Source organism: Sceloporus undulatus, chromosome 1, assembly GCF_019175285.1.
Source record: "Sceloporus undulatus isolate JIND9_A2432 ecotype Alabama chromosome 1, SceUnd_v1.1, whole genome shotgun sequence".
NCBI classification, from domain to species: Eukaryota; Metazoa; Chordata; class Lepidosauria; order Squamata; family Phrynosomatidae; genus Sceloporus; species Sceloporus undulatus.
The window spans coordinates 183,565,591-183,582,542 of NC_056522.1; the positions used below are offsets into that span (position 1 = coordinate 183,565,591).

General features: G+C 43.4%; 1 protein-coding gene across 2 annotated transcripts in view; it reads left to right on the forward strand.

Moving 5' to 3' along the window:
- The first annotated feature begins 806 nt into the window (after positions 1-806).
- Positions 807-16,952, forward strand: part of JAG1 (jagged canonical Notch ligand 1) — a 55,384-nt gene continuing 39,238 nt past the window's right edge. The window contains exons 1-2 of one of the 2 annotated variants that reach the window (XM_042441635.1): positions 807-1,363; positions 2,389-2,694. In XM_042441635.1, the coding sequence (XP_042297569.1) occupies positions 1,289-1,363; positions 2,389-2,694 (381 nt within the window). In that variant the 5' untranslated portion in view covers positions 807-1,288. Of the gene's footprint in view, positions 1,364-2,388; positions 2,695-14,524; positions 14,546-16,952 lie in introns of those variants that run through there. The other variant, XM_042441645.1, reaches the window with a different exon arrangement.

The window sequence follows — 16,952 nt, forward strand, 5'->3', positions numbered from 1 at the left end:
ATAATAATAATGAGAGAGTGTGTGTGTATGCTCTTGGAGCACCTTTGAGCCTCAGTGAAAGAAAGGGGCAGAAGTTTTCCTAGACTTATAGTAGTAATAAGGAAGAAGAAGACGAAGAAGAGACAGCTATTGGAGCACCTTTGAGCCTCACTGAAAGAAAGAAAGGGGCAGCAGGGGCTTTCCTAGACTTCAGTCTACTTCCTCAGGTGCATTTTTAAATAGAGAGGAAGTAGAATGGAGTCTATCTCTCTCTCTCTCTATTATTATTATTATTATTATTATAGTCTAGGAAAGCTTCTGCTGCCCCCTTCTTTCTTTCAGTGAGGCTCCAAGGTGCTCCAAGAGCTCTCTCTCATTCTCTCTCTCTTATTATTATTATTATTATTATTATTAGTCTAAAGCTCTCTCTCACTCTCTCTCTCTCTTATTATTATTATTATTATTATTATTAGTCTAAAGCTCTATCTCAAACTGCCTGGGGCCTAGGCAAGCTCCTGCTGCCCCCTTCTTTCTTTCTCTCAGTGAGTCTCCCAAGGTGCCCCAAGAGCTCCCTACAGCCCTGGCTCTAGCTTTGAGCTGGAAGGAGGGGGCCTCAGGGTTGGCCCCCCTTCTGCCCCCCTCCCTCTTCTCTTCCTACTCTCCCTCCCTTCTTTCCCAATCCTCTGGGGACCAGGGGGCGGGGCCTCCCTCCCTCCTCCTTCATGAATATTAACGAAGAGGGCAGGCCCCTCCCTCCCTTTCCCTCCCTCCCCCTCCCCTTGGCCATGGGCGAGCCAGCTGAGAGGCAGTCACTTCTTCAGTGGGACTCACACAGGAGTGGGACTGGGTCTCCCTCCTTCTCTGGCCTCTTTTTTTTTTCTCTTCCTTCCTTTCTTTCCCTCCTTTTCTTTTCTTTTCTCCCCTTCCCTTCCCTCCCTCTTGGCCTTCCTTCCCCCTCAGTCTTCTTTTCTCTCTCTCTCTGTCTGTCTTTTGTGCCCCATTGTTTCTCCCCTTTCTTCCTCAGGGGGGTCTATGTGGGAAGGGGGCTGGGGCAGGGGCCAGGTCCTTGTGCCCAGGAGGGCCAGGAAGGCGGGACACCCAGCCCAGGGAGACCTCCTCCTCCTCCTCCAACAGCAACAGCAGCAGAAGAATCAAAAGAAAAGGGAGAAAGGAAAGGGAAAGAAAGGGGGAGGGAGAGAAGAGAAGAGAGGGCGAATAAAAGGAGGCTGGGCTGCTCTGCAGGGAAGAGCAGCGCTTGCAAAGCCCCAAGGCAAGGAGAAGCAGCCCTTGGAGGCAAGGCAAGGCAGGGATGCAGCTCGCCCAGGCGCCCCCGACGCCCCTCGCCAGCCTCAGCCTCCTCCTCCTCCTCGCTTGGACACTCCAGGTAAGGCCCCTCTCCTTCCTTCCTTCCTTCCTCTCTCTTTCTTTCCTTCCTTTGTGGCTAGGGGTTTTTCTAGGCAAGATTGCTTCTCCCTTGAGGCTGAGAGAGTGTGACTCCTTTGCCCAAGGTGGGGATGCCTGCGCAGCCAGAGGCAGGATTCGAACCCTGCTCTCCAGAGTTCAAGGCTCAAGCCCCAGCGCAAAGGGGCTCCAAGATCTCTCCACGGACTGATTCTACAGACTGTTATTGCCTTTGAGGAGTAGTAGTAGTAATAATAATAATAATAATATACATTTGAGGAAGGAGACTGGAGCCTAGGGGCCCCAAGATCTCGCCACATACAGATTCTACAGACTGTTATTACCTTTGAATAATAGTCATAATAATAGTAATAATATGCATCTGAGGAAGGAGACTGAAGCACAGGGAAGCTCCTGCTGGCAACTTCTTTCTTTCACTCAGTCTCCAAAGGGGCTACAAGAGCTCTCTGCATACTGTTTCTACAGACTATTATTACCTTTGGAGGATGATGATGATATGCATCTGGGGAAGGAAACTGAAGGCCAGGGAAGCTCCTGCTGCCAACTGCTTTCTTTCAGTTAGTTTCCAAAGGGACTCCAAGAGCTCTCTGCATACCAGTCCCTTGTAAAACCTATGCATCTGAGGAAGGAGACTGAAACCTAGGCAAGCTCTTGCTGCCAACTTGTTTCTTTCACTTATATTGTCTCAGAGGTGCTACAGGAGCTCTCTACAGACTGATTCTACAGACTTCAATATGGCTATGTCTTTGAATTTTACCTCTTGGGGGGGCAACTGGTTTTTTCTCTCTTCCCCTTTTACCTTTTGGGAATCGTGGAATATCTTCCATCACATTTTGTGTGTCTTCAGTTCTCATGTACCTCTTTTTTTTCTTCTTCTTCTTCTTCTGTACAAACCATGTACTAACATTTTGTTCCTCTCTTTTTCTCTTTCTTTCTCAATTTTTTTTCTTTTGGGGGGGTGCTTTTTAAAAACCAACCAACCAACAGGTGACTCTAGCGTCGGGCCAGTTCGAGTTTGAGATCCTGTCCATGCAAAATGTCAATGGCGAATTGCAAAATGGGAATTGCTGCGATGGGACCAGGAACCCAGCTGATCGCAAATGCACCCGAGATGAGTGTGACACTTACTTCAAAGTTTGCCTGAAGGAGTATCAGTCCCGGGTTACCTCTGGGGGCCCTTGCAGCTTTGGATCCGGATCTACCCCAGTCGTCGGTGGGAATATTTTCAACTTGAAATACAGTCGGAATAATGAAAGGAACCGAATTGTTCTCCCTTTCAGCTTTGCCTGGCCGGTGAGTGACTCTATGCTGAGGCATCTTGCTCTCCCTGTGTATGTGTGCCTTTCCCATGTGTGCGCCTTTCCCATGGCATAAGCTGGCTGTCCAGTGTTTGACTTCTCTCTGTCCAGCCCCAGAGAGCATGGATTTGGCAAGACTGGGGAGTGCACAAACTTTGGCCAGCTAGAGACTGGTGGCTGCTGATCTCTAGCTTAAGAATGGCAGCAAGGGAGCTGAAGTGGGATGGGCCCATTTCCATGTGTGTCTGCTGTGGAAACAGGTTGCAAGTCCCTTTTAAAATGAAAAGATCACAGGGTATTCTGATTTTTATTCATTTTTCTTCCTAAGTAGTTCTCATTCCCTGAGCAAAAAGCAAAGCAAGAAAGAAAGAAAGAAAGAAAGACCAGGAGGAAGGGTGTCTTTGAGGTCTCTGGGTGAAAATATGCTTGCCAGAAAAGGGAAGAATGCTAAAGGAGCTGTCTTGGTAATGCTTGATGGGATTTCCATGTGCTTTCCAGCGCTCACGAGGAGCCGCTCGATGCCAGGGTCTCTGAGAATCTTGTTTGCACATTTTAGAGGCACTGCAGTGTCCCTGGGAACTAGATAAAGACGGAAAAGGAGGCTTGGCTCTCCACTTTGTTGCTTTCCCGTTCCACCCACTGTCCACATGAGCATTAAGGGTTGCAAGAGAATTGGAACGAACGGTTGTATTTCTCAGGCCTTGGCTAAGGTAGCACCCCTGGACGCCTGAAAATAGGCATGCACTGTGGAAGGCTTGATCCTTACTATAGTTGATCTTTAGATTAGGCTCTGGAGAAGCATGGACTGTGTGTGAGGGGGTCTTCCAGTAGTTCATGCATCCTCGCAGTGGTTCATGCATTCTCGCATTTGTACGTTCCTGTCTTTATTTTTTGGATTTGGGGCCATTTTTCTGTAGAAACAAAAGTGGCATGAGGGTTGTTCCACAATATATCAGGGTTGGGTTGTCTCTTCAGCTGTGGAGACGGACAGCATCCTTCAGAATCCCAGCCAGGCATATGGAAGCTATCTGATATCCCTGTGAAGGATGTGGAGCAGTTGCAGATCCTAGTGGTGAGGATGGGCATTTTCTGATTATTTCAAACTAACTTGAGAGATGGGACATTCTGTGTTTATGGCTCTCTCTTTTTGAGGGTAAAGCGGTATTCCTTACCCACTTTGTTGCCTTCGGGAGGAGATGCAACTGTTGTACCCAAACACAAGACATCATTTTCTTATTGGCTCATGTTACTGAAGCGGAAAGGATTTGATGGGAGGGACTTCTAAGTCCCACCTCGCTTTTCTTGTGTGCTCTCTTTCTCGTTCAAAGCAGAAGCACCAATGCTAAGCCATGTGCTCTCCTACTGCCTCCTATCTGCCTGTGTAGCGAATGTCAGCTCCTTGTCTCTTCTATGGTTTTTTTTTGGGGGGGGGGGTTGGCTGCCCCTTTTTTCTCTTTTTTTAAAAGGGTGAAACCAAGTGCATGCATTTCAGGAGACAGCATTGCAGAGTTCAATTGTGGATTCCACAAAAGTATTCTCTGTATTCTCTGGAAGCCTTGTGATTCAGGGCTGCATGAAAAGAGATAAAAGTGTTATCAAATACACTATCAAAGGCATATTTAAAAATGTTTTTTGGGGAAAATGAGTAGTATTTGAAGTACTGCCAGCATCTGTCATATCTCTGTTAAAGGATTCAGTCTCTCCCCCTGTTTTCCCCACCTCTTTGAGGGGCAACGTCTTGGCACATAAATCTTTCTTGTCTATCAGGAATCTGATTATTCTTACATAGTCCAAACTGATTTGTGTTTCTGTGATGACAAGCAGGCTTTGAAAGGTTCCCTTGAAATCACTGCACTCCTATGTTTGCACACTTTGCAGTACAATCCTCTGTAGGTCTTTTGTGTACCTTCAAGTTGTTTCACACCAAAGGCAAACCTATCATAGGGTTTTCTTGCATATTTCTTCAGAGGGGGTTGCCATTCTCTGAGGCCGAGAGAGTGTGACTTACCCAAGATCACCCAGTAGGATTCCATGGCCAAACCAGGATTCAAATCCTAGTTTCCCATGCAACACTCAAACCACTACACCATGCTGGCTCTCTGTAGGTATACATGAAAGTAAATCCCACTGAGTTAATTGTAACTTATTCATAGGCCTGTTACAGACTGCCAAAATAAAGCTGCTTCGGGTCTCTTTGGAGATATGCTATTTAAATGATGCATGAGTCCTAAGAGTCTGGAGGTTGAGCCAAAGTCACACTCCATTCCTAAGCACTGGAGTGCAGCTTTGGTGCAGCTTTCAGATTCTTAGGATGCATGCATCATTTAAACAGCATACCTCCAAAGACCCGAAGCAGCTTTATTTTGGCAGTCTGTAACAGGCCTTAGATAAGTGGGGACAGAACTGGTGCCTGAACTTGAGTGCACACCTCACTTAAATCCAGTAGGGCTTGCTTAGGATTGCATCATTGTAAAACTGAGTTGCAGCTGTCCCTTCAAAATATTAATTCAATATTTAATTTTCTTCTTTTCTCCCTCCTTCTTGTCCCCCCGGGGGGGGACATTATCATCAGTTTGCCAGGTTTTTTTTTATTAGTATACCTTGTACCATAATAAAGCAATGTACATTTTGTCAAACATAATCCAAAAGACAATGTATCATTCTAGTTAAAAAAGCAAAGCAAAGCAAATAGACCTTAAACTAGCATACACAAATCAGCACTGTATGTGGTTTGTTGTCCTTGTGTGCCTTCAAGTCATATCTGGCGTGTGTTGACCCTTTCATAGGTTTTTCTTGGCACAATTTATTCAGAGGAAGTTTGCAATTTCTTTCCTCTTGGGGTGACAGAGTAGACTTGCCCAAGGTTACCCAGTGCATTTCCATGGCTGAGCAGAGATTTGAACCCTGATCTCCCTGAGTCTTAGTTCAACATTCAAACCACTGTAGTTGCTTGCCTGAGGTTAATGTGGAGGGAGATCCACCAGGCAGGTGCTGTGGCACACAATGCCCTTCTTCCTTGAGATGAACAAAGGAAACATGAGGCTCTTCTGTCTCTCTGATGGACACAGTGGGATGTACAAAAAGCCTTGTGGAAAGTGTGTGTGTCTTGTGAGTAAGACATGAGTCAGTCCCGTGTTGAACTCCTAGACAGGCCAGGTAGCTTCACCAGGTGTGTTTCTAAGCCAGCTGCCTGTTTATTCACTCCTAAAACTTTCAGCTACATCATTTAACACCACTGTGATGGGTGACTGGGAGAACAAAACAACAACAAAATACTATGGGTGATTTTAAGTTGGCACAACACACCTTCAACAAAATATCTGCTTCAAATAAAGGCAAGCATTTCAGAGACAGACCTGAGACACTTTCTGCAGGGCTTTATAGTGCTCCAAGGTTTTTTTTCTCCCCAGCCACTGGGGAAAATCTCTTGGCTGACCACACCTGTGTTTGTAATGTAGCTCTTGCTTCTGTTGCTACCTTCTTTCTGTTGAACAAGGGCTGCTGTCAAGGAACTTGGGCCAACTTGTATTTGGTATTGTCCCAGTCATCTGTGTGGCTGTCTAGCTAGAAAGAGAATTTGTCTACACAATTCATACAGTTGTGAACTTTGAATTGAGCTGTCGTTGCTCAGAAGGTTTGGTGCTGCTGAGACATCCAGACAAATTCTTGTGTTCCTTCATTTTTTATGGGTAGTCTCCACTTTGCAAACGAGATGTCCTTTAAAAGTTTCTGGAAGCTAGCAGAGAATAAAGATCTGTTCCATTCTTCTGTTGGAGCAATTCATACTGAAGTTAGAATTACCATGACTTCACTTTCTGTAATCTTGGAGGAGGCTTTCTATAATTTAGAATGAACCCATTTTAAGAAATGCCTTGCATCTGTTTCCCCAAAAGCTTTTTTCCATATAGCCTCAGATAGTTTTAATTCAGTCATCTTGGATAAATACACTTCTTTGTCTCCTTCTCTTTACCCTCACCCACAAAGAAAAATCCCAATACAGAATAGAACTGGAGAACCTACACTTTCTCCACCTATAAAAAATGGTTAGCTTTTGTTGGTTTTAGAAATAGGAGTGGGAACTTGGTTTGGCTTTGGACTTTTGTTATTAAAACTTCCCACTGCCTGGTCTGGGTTTTGATGTAACCCTTGTGAGTAATGGCTGAAAGATGGAGGGCCATAAATTTCCTTTTAAAAGTTTGGAAGTTTGAATAGGTTGCTAAGAAACAGGGCATCAGATGAGGTTGAGTGAAGTAAAGGAGCCATCCAAAAGACTGCACCTGCAGCAACAAAGACTAAAATGGTACAAGTGGAAATCCAGTTGTGTACTTAGTAAGCGTGACCAACACTTTAACTGACAGGTGTTCTCTGTTGCAGCATCTGCGCTGCAGAAATAATCCAGTTTTGACACCACTGGAGCCTACAGTTCCTAGGATTCCATAGCATGGAGCCATGGCAGTTAAAGTGGTGTCAAACCAGTTTATTTCTGCAATATGGATGTAGCCTATGTCATCATAAAATCCTTCAAAAACTCTTGTTCCCAACCTGAAGGAATCCCTCATTTTATTTGTTACCACTCGCACAGCAGTGTCCTATTACTTGAAACTGTCTGCCACACAATACACGTGGATTAATCCATGATCTGCTTTGACACTTTGAAATGGGTGAGCTGCCTTATTTCACTGAACTCAGACTGCTTTATGAAATGATGCTGAGCAGGAGATGCTTGCATCTTGAGGTGTTTTTCCCCCCAGTGAGCAAAGTTGGCAGCTTTTCCAGTGCGTTACTCAGCCTTGAGGTGGCTTTTCTTTTCTTGAAGAGTTTACAATAGCAGATTGCAAGGCTCCCTAATTTAGGGGCTAAATGCATCAGCCTGTTGGATGCCTAATGAAGTGATAAAATGCCTCAATTGCTCTGCTGCAAATTATAAAAATACAAGTTTCAAATTTCCTGTGTTTGTACACCCTTGGGGTAAGAGAGCCTAAGAACAGCCCACTGCTTAACTAGTTATGTTCCTTTTCCATAAGATTCTCCCAAGGGATTTGTTGCTAAGACTTATTTTGTTCTAGGATCTGCTTTGGAGGAAAACCAAAATCTTGCTGAGTTATGCTAGGCTTTCATTTGGAAGCAGCCTTTCCAAAAAAGAAAACCCTTTTGTCTATCGAAGGGTCTCTGACCCCGACCCCAGGAAGGCAGGGGGTGGGTGGGTGGGTGCTATCAGATTATCCTTCAGCCTGTGAATGCTCTCCCATTCGGACTTTGCAAGATTGGTCACTCAAATTAACTTCTGAGAGTAAAATTTGTGGCACCAAGCATAGAATTAATGGTGTCGTGAAAACCCGCCTTTGGGAAAAGAACCAAGGACATTGTGGGAAAGGTTGTGCAATGTGAAAATACTAATGGTATTTTTAATGAGAGAGAAACCACACTGGAGTAGATAATTGTTTGCATTAAGTATTTGAAAAGTAACCAAGTTTCCCAGTGTTGGGTTGCAGTTCATTGGGTGAGGCTAGTAATCCAAAGTGCATATACTTTTGTCATCTGACTGTGATACTAGCTTGAAATGGAGCTGGTGCTGTTGTTTTTTCCCCCTCTCTTCCCCGGTTGTGGTTCAGTGAAATCAAAGGAGCTAACTGCCAAGTTCTGTCAAGGCTTCATTGGAAAGAAGTGCTACTGTGTTTAATGGGAATTACTCACTTGTAGACTTTCTTAGAATGTATTCTACATAGGATTGTGTTTGGGGCCAAAACCTGAATAGTAGTAGTAGTGGTTTTTTTCTTCTTCTTCTAGTCCTGTTGGTTATCTTTGATAGTTCATAATTAGAGAATAAGTAAAGGCTGAGATTTCATCTATACACAATTAGGGAATAAAATTCAGGTGAGCATTTCTCTTGGGTGGGACTAAACCACTCTCAACTTTTATCGGGGGTTAAGTCAATGAACAACCTCTGCAGAAATAAAGAAAACTTGTGGTTTGAGAGGTACTGCTTTGTTCCATAGCCCATATAATATTTCACCATGCTGATATTGGAAAGTAAAATAGTGCTTCAGATGTTAAGGGCTTTACTGTGAGTTGAAAACTTCTTGACAGTTGAATTGGTGGACTCAGCAGTTTTCCAATGTATTTGGAAGGATGGAAGTGGATATATGCCTAGTTTAAGAGGTGCTGTATATAATATTATGCTCATAATGGCCCAGTATGCCCTGAAATGGTTAAAGGGGTTCCAATAAATTGTACCATGAGTCCCTTACTAATGTTTTCTGATTTTTCTTAACACTGAATGGGTATGGGGAAACCTTTTTTAAAAAAAGTCTTACTGGGTGCAAACCTGACTTTTTGCTTGGCTGGCTACTAGGTATTCTGTCCATTAACCTTGTCACCCTGCTTTAACTGGTGCATTTAATTATCAAAGCAATGCTTTAAACAGTTAGAGAGGCTAAATGCTGAGAATAGTGTAATCTTCTTGGTGCTGAGGGTTTTAAATTGACCACTGACATCCTGGCCAGCTTTCTGTATTTCCTTTTGGTCATAAGGGGGATGGGAAAAGACAAACTTGTAACCAGATAAGGCTTTTTGGTTTGTAAAGGTTACTGAGCCTGCTGCAGCTGAGACCTATTTAGAGAGGCAAAAGTCTAATGAAATGAGGTGCCACAGTTCCTTCTTTTTAAAAAAGTGCCAAACTTCCTTTTGTTTAAAGTTTTCCAGTTTGGTCATTAGAATAATTCTAGTCCGGCCACCCAGACGGAGGCACTGATGGCTAATATTAACCAATAACAATAGTGTGGCCATACTGACGGCAGGGAGGATTACAGGACATAATGGGGCCTATCCAAAAATAATGCTCATATGGGGCAAGCAACAGGAAGCAGCAGTAGACTCAGCATAGTTTGGCTCCCAGACAAACCATGGACTTGCTCCACACAATGGCAACTTCAGCACATCATGTATTCACAGGATAGTCATTATTCCATCAGGCTTGCCAGAACAGTGATCAGCTTGGTTTATTAGAGGGAAGCATACACACATACTCAGAAGGAGTAAGTGATGTCCTCTCTCAGGCTCTCTTTTTCCTGAGCTGCCCTGCAAGGGAAGAGAGGGAAGTTGTGCTCTTTGATTTCATTGTGCACTCATTTTAACAGTGAACAGGATCTTTGCTCCTTAATGCACTGAAGGGCAAGGCACATTCACTTAACTCTGATTTGAAGGAACAACAATGTGGCACAAATCCTGTAAGATTTTTGTTTTTCCCATAACTAATCTCTTTGCTTCCTGTAGTGACCAGTCGAGGTATTGGTGTCATTGTTTCCATACACAACCCCAGGTTCTCTATGCTCAAAGCCTCTAATGTGAACTCACAGCAGCAACAACAAAAAGCACAGAATGTTCAATAGTGTACGTGTTTGTAAATGTGTTTGTTTCTGTTCTTGTCTTCGAGAACTGAGGAGTCTGGAGGATTGCCAGCCGCATCATGTCTTAACCAAGATTGTTACCACATTCTTTGTTTTCAAATATGGCTGGGGCTACTCCAGGCAATACTAAGGGAGAGCCACTCTTAACCCACGCTGTTCTGCTTTGATGGTCACTGTGGGAATAGTATACTGGACTGGACAGGCCTTTGGTCTGATCCAACAAAACTCTTGAATTCATAAGGATGTTGTTGGCTGAGAAGCTGTTAAACCAATGCTCATGCTGCCCTGCACCCAGATTTCCACAGGGACTTTTCACAGCCTTGTCGATTTTGGAGGAGGAGGGCAAAAGGTATGTGGTACCTTTTTCTTTAGTGATGCTGATCTTCTTTAGTGATGTTGAAGGAGTTGACATGGGGCACTGGCCTAACAAGTTCTGCTTCACTGACTTGCTCTTCTGCCTCAAGCAAGTAATGGCACTGCCAGTTAAGACAGGGAGGGTGAGAAGGAGCTCTGCTTGAACCTCTCTCAGTACTGTTGTGTAGCTCTTGAGGGCTGGGTTTGACTGGTTGTGGTTCACCCCTGGCTTCTTTTGTCTTGCCAGAAACATGTGCAAAGTCAACATTGGCACTCTCTGCTGTACTTGTCAATTAACTGATTTTTGCACCTAGCACTGCTGTTTCTCTCCTCCCTGTGAGATAGCAGTGTGTGCATACAGGGCGTCCTCCCCAGAGGAGGCCTTTGAGGGAAAATCTTGTCCCATGGCAGTTGCCCAATCTATACCTTTCATCCACCAAAGCAGGGTGGATGTGGAGAAAGCCAGTCCACTCTTTGTCCATAAAATGCCATTGGAAATATGAACATGTCCCACATATTTGTTGTGGTTAATGAGTTAAAGGAGGAAGAAGTAGTTGCCATACTTTTCTCTGTGAAGTCTGAGAAAGTATAGTAGTTTTGAATGCAGCAGGAGCATATTGGCAAATAATGACCATATTTCCTTCTCCAAGGATATGGGGTTTGAGACTTCTTGTCGTCTTTTCTAATGTAGTCTTCTACTGAACTCTTTTCTACTGTACCTATTTCATCAAGGCAATATAGCTTGTCTCTGTCCACCACCACAGCAAACAGTAGATCTCTCTTGTTTTCTTACCCCAGTTATGTTGTTACTCTCTTACCCATTTCCAGCTACCCAACTGTTGGATTCCCAACAAATCCAGACTCCTTCACAGTTCGAAAAAGTTTCTTTTTTGGACTACCGTTCCACTGCCTATGCTAGCTGAGGCATTCTGGGAGCCATGGTCCAAACAGGCAACTTTTCCAAAGTTCTGTTCTAGACTATACATCTATTAAAAAACAGGGAAGATTCTTGTCTGAGTTTGGAAGCTAAGCAGAATCAGATCTGGTTAGTACTTGGATGGGAGAATGTCAAGGAATATCTAGTGATACAGTGTAGTCTGCACTTCAGAAAAAGGCAATGGCAAACTATCTTTGAGTATTCTTTGCTTAAGAAAACCTTGTGAAATTCATAGGGTTGTCATAAGTATACCTGTGTCACTTGCATACACACAAGGCACAAAATTGGGATGGAAAGCTCTTACATAGGAAAGGGTCTTCTCTTGTACTATTTTAATAAGCCTGAATGGTGGGAAAGATTTGCCAATATTCTACTGAGATGTTGCCTTTAAGAATAAGTACTTTGTAAAAACTTGGATCCAGGCATTGGCAAGCCTGGTTTGTGGGTGAGACAATCTTTCAAAGAGCTAGAAAATCAAGCTCTGCCACATCTTCACATTGTATCACTCAACATGGGCCAGACTTGAACCCGGGACCTTCAGATAAGAATCTGAGTTACAGTAAGCCATTATGGCTGTTGGAGGGGGGATACAAAACAAGGGTGAGGTGCGTGGGAACAAGAACCACAGTCAGCCAGACTCGGATTCAAGTCCTTGCTTTTCCCAGGCTCATGAAATGCAGTCAGGGCCACAAAGGTATGCACTAGTTATAGAAAGCGGGAATGTGTTTCCATACGATGACTTGACTTGAAAGAAAAGTTTAGTTTCAGATATTGGGGAGGGGAGTGCATTAGGACTGTTTTCAGTGAATGTCAATAACAGTTCTCATGCCCTTGAATTATTTCTGAGTTAGCTCATGTGTTTTTCCCTGCCTAAAATGGGTCACAGCACAATTTGGTTTGACTTGGCTTCAGTGAGGTGGCCAATGACAGCTTTTTGGAGATGTCTATTTTGGACATGTGGACAGTTTTCTCAAACACTTTTAGAAACTGTATCTTATCTATATCCATGCAGATGTTTCAAATCTTAGGCCAGGGTGGGCAGTTTATGGCTTTCCTGATGTTGCTAGACTACCACTTTGTTCAGCCCTCACCAGCTTAACCATTGTTGAGGAACCATGGGAATTGTAGTCCAACATTTGCAGAGCTATAACTTAACCACCCTTGTCACTACACCATCTGATCACCCCCACACTTAAAAGTTCCTCCATGCTTGAGAATGTGTAGTAGTTGCTGGAAATGGGGGTGGGGGGTTGATAATCCGTGTTTCGGAAAACTCATATAGAATTTTTACAGGGGTTGAAGGATTGCACCAATTTAAAAACATGTGTTGCCACTGCAGTCGTCTGCTAGGAGTAAGGAACTCACTGGCTTTTCACTCTGTTTCTACTTCTTTAGCCTTGACTCTGCTGCTACTGGGGTAGTTTTTGCATTGTTGCCCCCAACTTTGGGAACATCATATCCTGACTGTGGCAGCACTGCATGATGACTTTAATTTACCTTAGAAAGGACCCCTTTTAAGCCAATGAAAGCAGGTGGCATTTTACCTCCATCACATGACCCTGCTGGAAAGAGCAGTGGTGGGCCTCTTGGGTGCCCAAGAGACATTTTGGGTGAGGGGCTGCAGTTGGATAGCTTTGAGATCGTTGGTTTGTGTTTCTGGTGTATGTGGTGGGGAGTGAATGGGAATTAAATGGTGCTGCAAGAATAGTATGATGCTTTATCCATCACATCTTATTCTCAGGGGCAGGACAGTTTATTGGGAAGCAGATGCTTCTTGATCCAGGAAATACTTGCTAAAAAAAGTAGTGGACAATGGTTTTGTTGATTTTGTCAGCCATCTTTACCAGTTAACATGGTGCCAATTGCAGGTCTAGTTCTCCTTGTGCTTGGGCTCAACCAGTTCAGGCTGTACTTGTGGTCTCTTGTCATGGAACAGTCTTCTACACCAGAAGCAAGATGTCAGACATAAAAATCATATCTTGTGTTCTCCCAGCTAATACTCTTTGTGAGTGATATAGTTAGCCATTGAAACCACACATGTCTCTATCTGCAGCCTGAGCTGGTGCTTCCCAGACAACAAGTTAATGGCCACAGTAAGACCTAGCCAATCAGGGTGGCAGCATGTGTTAACCTTATATCATTGTCTGCCCTAATTTTTGATGTGTGGCACATGTATTTTTGGCTCAGAGTAGTCCCTCCATTCCCATACCTAAATGACAAGCTTGTATGGAGCCCTAGCCTTCTGGTCAAGGTTAGAGTTGCAACAGTAAATTGGGGGTGACTTTCTCTCCGTCTATCTTGCAACCCCCATAGCTTATTGCTGACTTGTTGCCTAGTACCTTGGTTTGATGGACTAAGATTCAAGATGTGGAATTCTTGTGTCTGACTGGTGTATTTATTCAAAGATGTGCAAAGGTCAGACATGGCATGGGAAAAATTAAGCCTCTGTGCTGTATGCATGCATTCCTTGGCTATCTTAATTGTTGATCTGTATAGAGTGGGGATTGATGCACACCTCTTAACCCTCTAACATCTTGGTGGTGTAGGGCTTTTAAAGCAGAAAAGTAAGAGCTTGGGTGTAGGAAGAGATTTCCCAGTTCCTAATAACTTGGGATAGAACAGACAACACAAAGGCTTTGACTGCACTGGAGGTTGAGTGTCCCTTTTTTACAAGTGGAAAGGATTGCTCAGAGAGAACTTTCCCTGGGCCAGTTAAGTTGACACAGTTCTCTTAAATTTGGGCTGCAATTAAAGATTGTCAAACCAGTTTTGAGATTGCTGATGAGAGACACTCTCACTGCAAGACAAAAACGGGATTAGTTGAAATAACCATTCTGGAGAAAGTGGCTTTGCTTGAGCTCTCAGATGTTTATTTGTTTAAACAAATAAACCAAACATGCGAGGGCAGATCTCTACAGTGTTGGAACGTGGTCACACAGGTGTGTAGTTACAGTAGCACTTGGAGTAAAGACTGTTGTGTTTTTTTTCTTCTTCTTCCCGTTTTCCTTTTCCCCTGGGGTGGGGTGTGCTAGTAAACAATGCTCCTAAGGATCCAGGATTGTTGCTGTGTGTTAAAACAGAATTATCATCTTCTTCTGCTGCTGAGACGATTATGCAAGCCTACAGTGAAAACATCCTCTTAACTGGAGGTAACATGAGTGACCATAATTGACTCTTTGTTTTTGTGCGGTAGGCTTCCAGCTTGCTCCAACATGTTGTGGCTTTCTGGATTGACATAGACTTGAGTGTTGCTGCAATTAATCCAAGGCGGAAGGGTGCCTTGACAGGTAGAACTGCTTACAAGTTAAGCAGGAATGTATATTTATCTTTTGGCTCTGGCATCGTGTGTTTTCAGTGTGTGTGCGTTCTCAAGTGGGGATGATATGAACAGAGAGTGTTTTGTTGTTGTTGTTGTTGTTTAAAATATACATGTGTATCTGAGACCCACAGAGAAGGCCTGCGAGATGGCGGTAAGGAAATATGTATGCTGTAATAATAATAATAAAGGTTTGGCCACTCATTGCAAGGTGGGGTGCAAGTCTCTGCTTGCCCAACGTTGCTTACTTTTCAAAGCATTTTCCCACAGTTATCAGTGAGCGAAATGGAATCCTTGTCTGCTTTCAATATGAAACATATTTAGGCAGCAGTCCAACACTGTGTCTATTTAAAAAAAAACCTCGACACTTTTTCTTATTCAGAGGCTGCATGCTGAGCGAAGTCGTGAGAAATGAATTTGCTTTTGACTTCTTTCTCTTTTTCTTTTTCCAAGCAGCCTTATGCCTACACCTTGCAGTTGTTTACTTTTCTTTCAGGAAAGCTGTTTGTTTCTGGTAATGCTTCAATCCCTTCTGCCACCCTTGGAAATGGATTGATAGCCAGTGCTAACAGTGTCATTAGGCGTAAGGCAAATTTAAATCTTTTGAGTCACACCTTTCTTTTTCATTGCCTACATTCGGAGTCTTGAATGTGATTTCATTCCTCCCACAGAGCTACGTTGACCTAACCACTTACCACTGGTCACTGCAATATTTGGCAGGCTGTTAATATGCAGACTTGTGAGATGACTGAGATCAGAATTGTGCTGTGTGTGTCTGTATATGTTTACCCAAATTTCTGTTCCTCATGATCTTGTAAAGATTTTGAACTTTTCAGCCACAAAAACATTCATTTAAGGTTTGCAGGACTTTAGGGCTTTCACAATGAATGGCCGTCTGTGCCTTTGTCTTTTTGTTTTGGCAAGATCACTCCAGGCAGCTAGTCTCAATGAATTGAGGGTGGGGGTGGGGGTAGAGAAAAAGACTGAAGTATGCTGGCTTGCTGGTTATATTCCCTGTGCAAGTCTGGGTTGGGATGACTTGGCATTCTACATGTGGGTTAGAAGGTGTAGCGACTTGTAGCATTCAACAATAGGCTTGGTATAGTATTCCTTGAACTATTCTGTGGAGGAGGTGTGTGAGGTCTTTCCACTGCTCTCTCATTTTTATTACTGATTTACCAGTTACATTTATAACATGCGATTCCTGAAGTGGGGATACATGCCTCTCCTCCTTTCCTTTATATTTTCATAACAACCCTGTGAGGTTGATTAGACAGATAGGTTGGCTCAAGGTCAGCTATTACAGTTCATGGCTCAGTTGGGCTTAGATCTCAACTTGCTCAGCGTCCAGTCCATCCACTGCATGCAACTGTCTCTCTTAAATAAAACACTATGAAGCAGATCAGTTTCTTTTTTGGAGAATTGTAGTGCTGAAATATATTAGGAGCAGGTTGTATATATGAAGAAGGTGAGATTTGTCCATGATCATATATTTATTTATTTAATACCCTTTTCAACTCAAGGTTAAAGAGAAGGTGGTTCTGCTAGAGTAGCTGGCATCCTTCCAGCCTGAATCCATTTGGCTTATGCTTTGCAATGATTAGTGAAATTTAGGATCCCTTAATTGCACAGCTTATTGGTCTCATAAGCATGTAGTAACCACTAGTTCCTTCATTTCTTTCCTCTTACAAGTATGTTTGAGATTTGCATGGCGAGGGGGGAGGAATGAGTTCCTTTTTTCCCTTTAAAACCTCCTTTATGCATTTCTCTCCCTCTTCCACACCCCTTCCCTTTGCAAATTCATCCCTTCTTTCCTTTTGTTATCTGATACTTGTGGGAGCTGCAATGCCTGTGCGCAGACAAAGTGTTCAAAGGGGTGCTGAAAACCTGAGTCTCCAGAGATTATGGTTCTGAACCTTGCCAGTACAATCCTAGCAACCTTGCTAGGCTTTCTCAATGAGAAATATTTCTATGTTGTGCAAAATATTAATCACACATACACTCACTCCTGGACCACTTTGTTCTCTTTGCAATGTGTTTAACTTGAACAACAACAACATAAACACCTTCTTATGTATGGCATCAAACAGTGGATGTTGAACTTCCTGGTTAAGTATGTAAGATGCATTAGTGATGACAAAGATAAGAGACCTTTCACCTTAAATTGCTCAGTCAGACTGGATAAGGTAGCTTAGTCAGACTGGATAAGGTAGCTTAGTCAGACTGGATAAGGTAGCTTA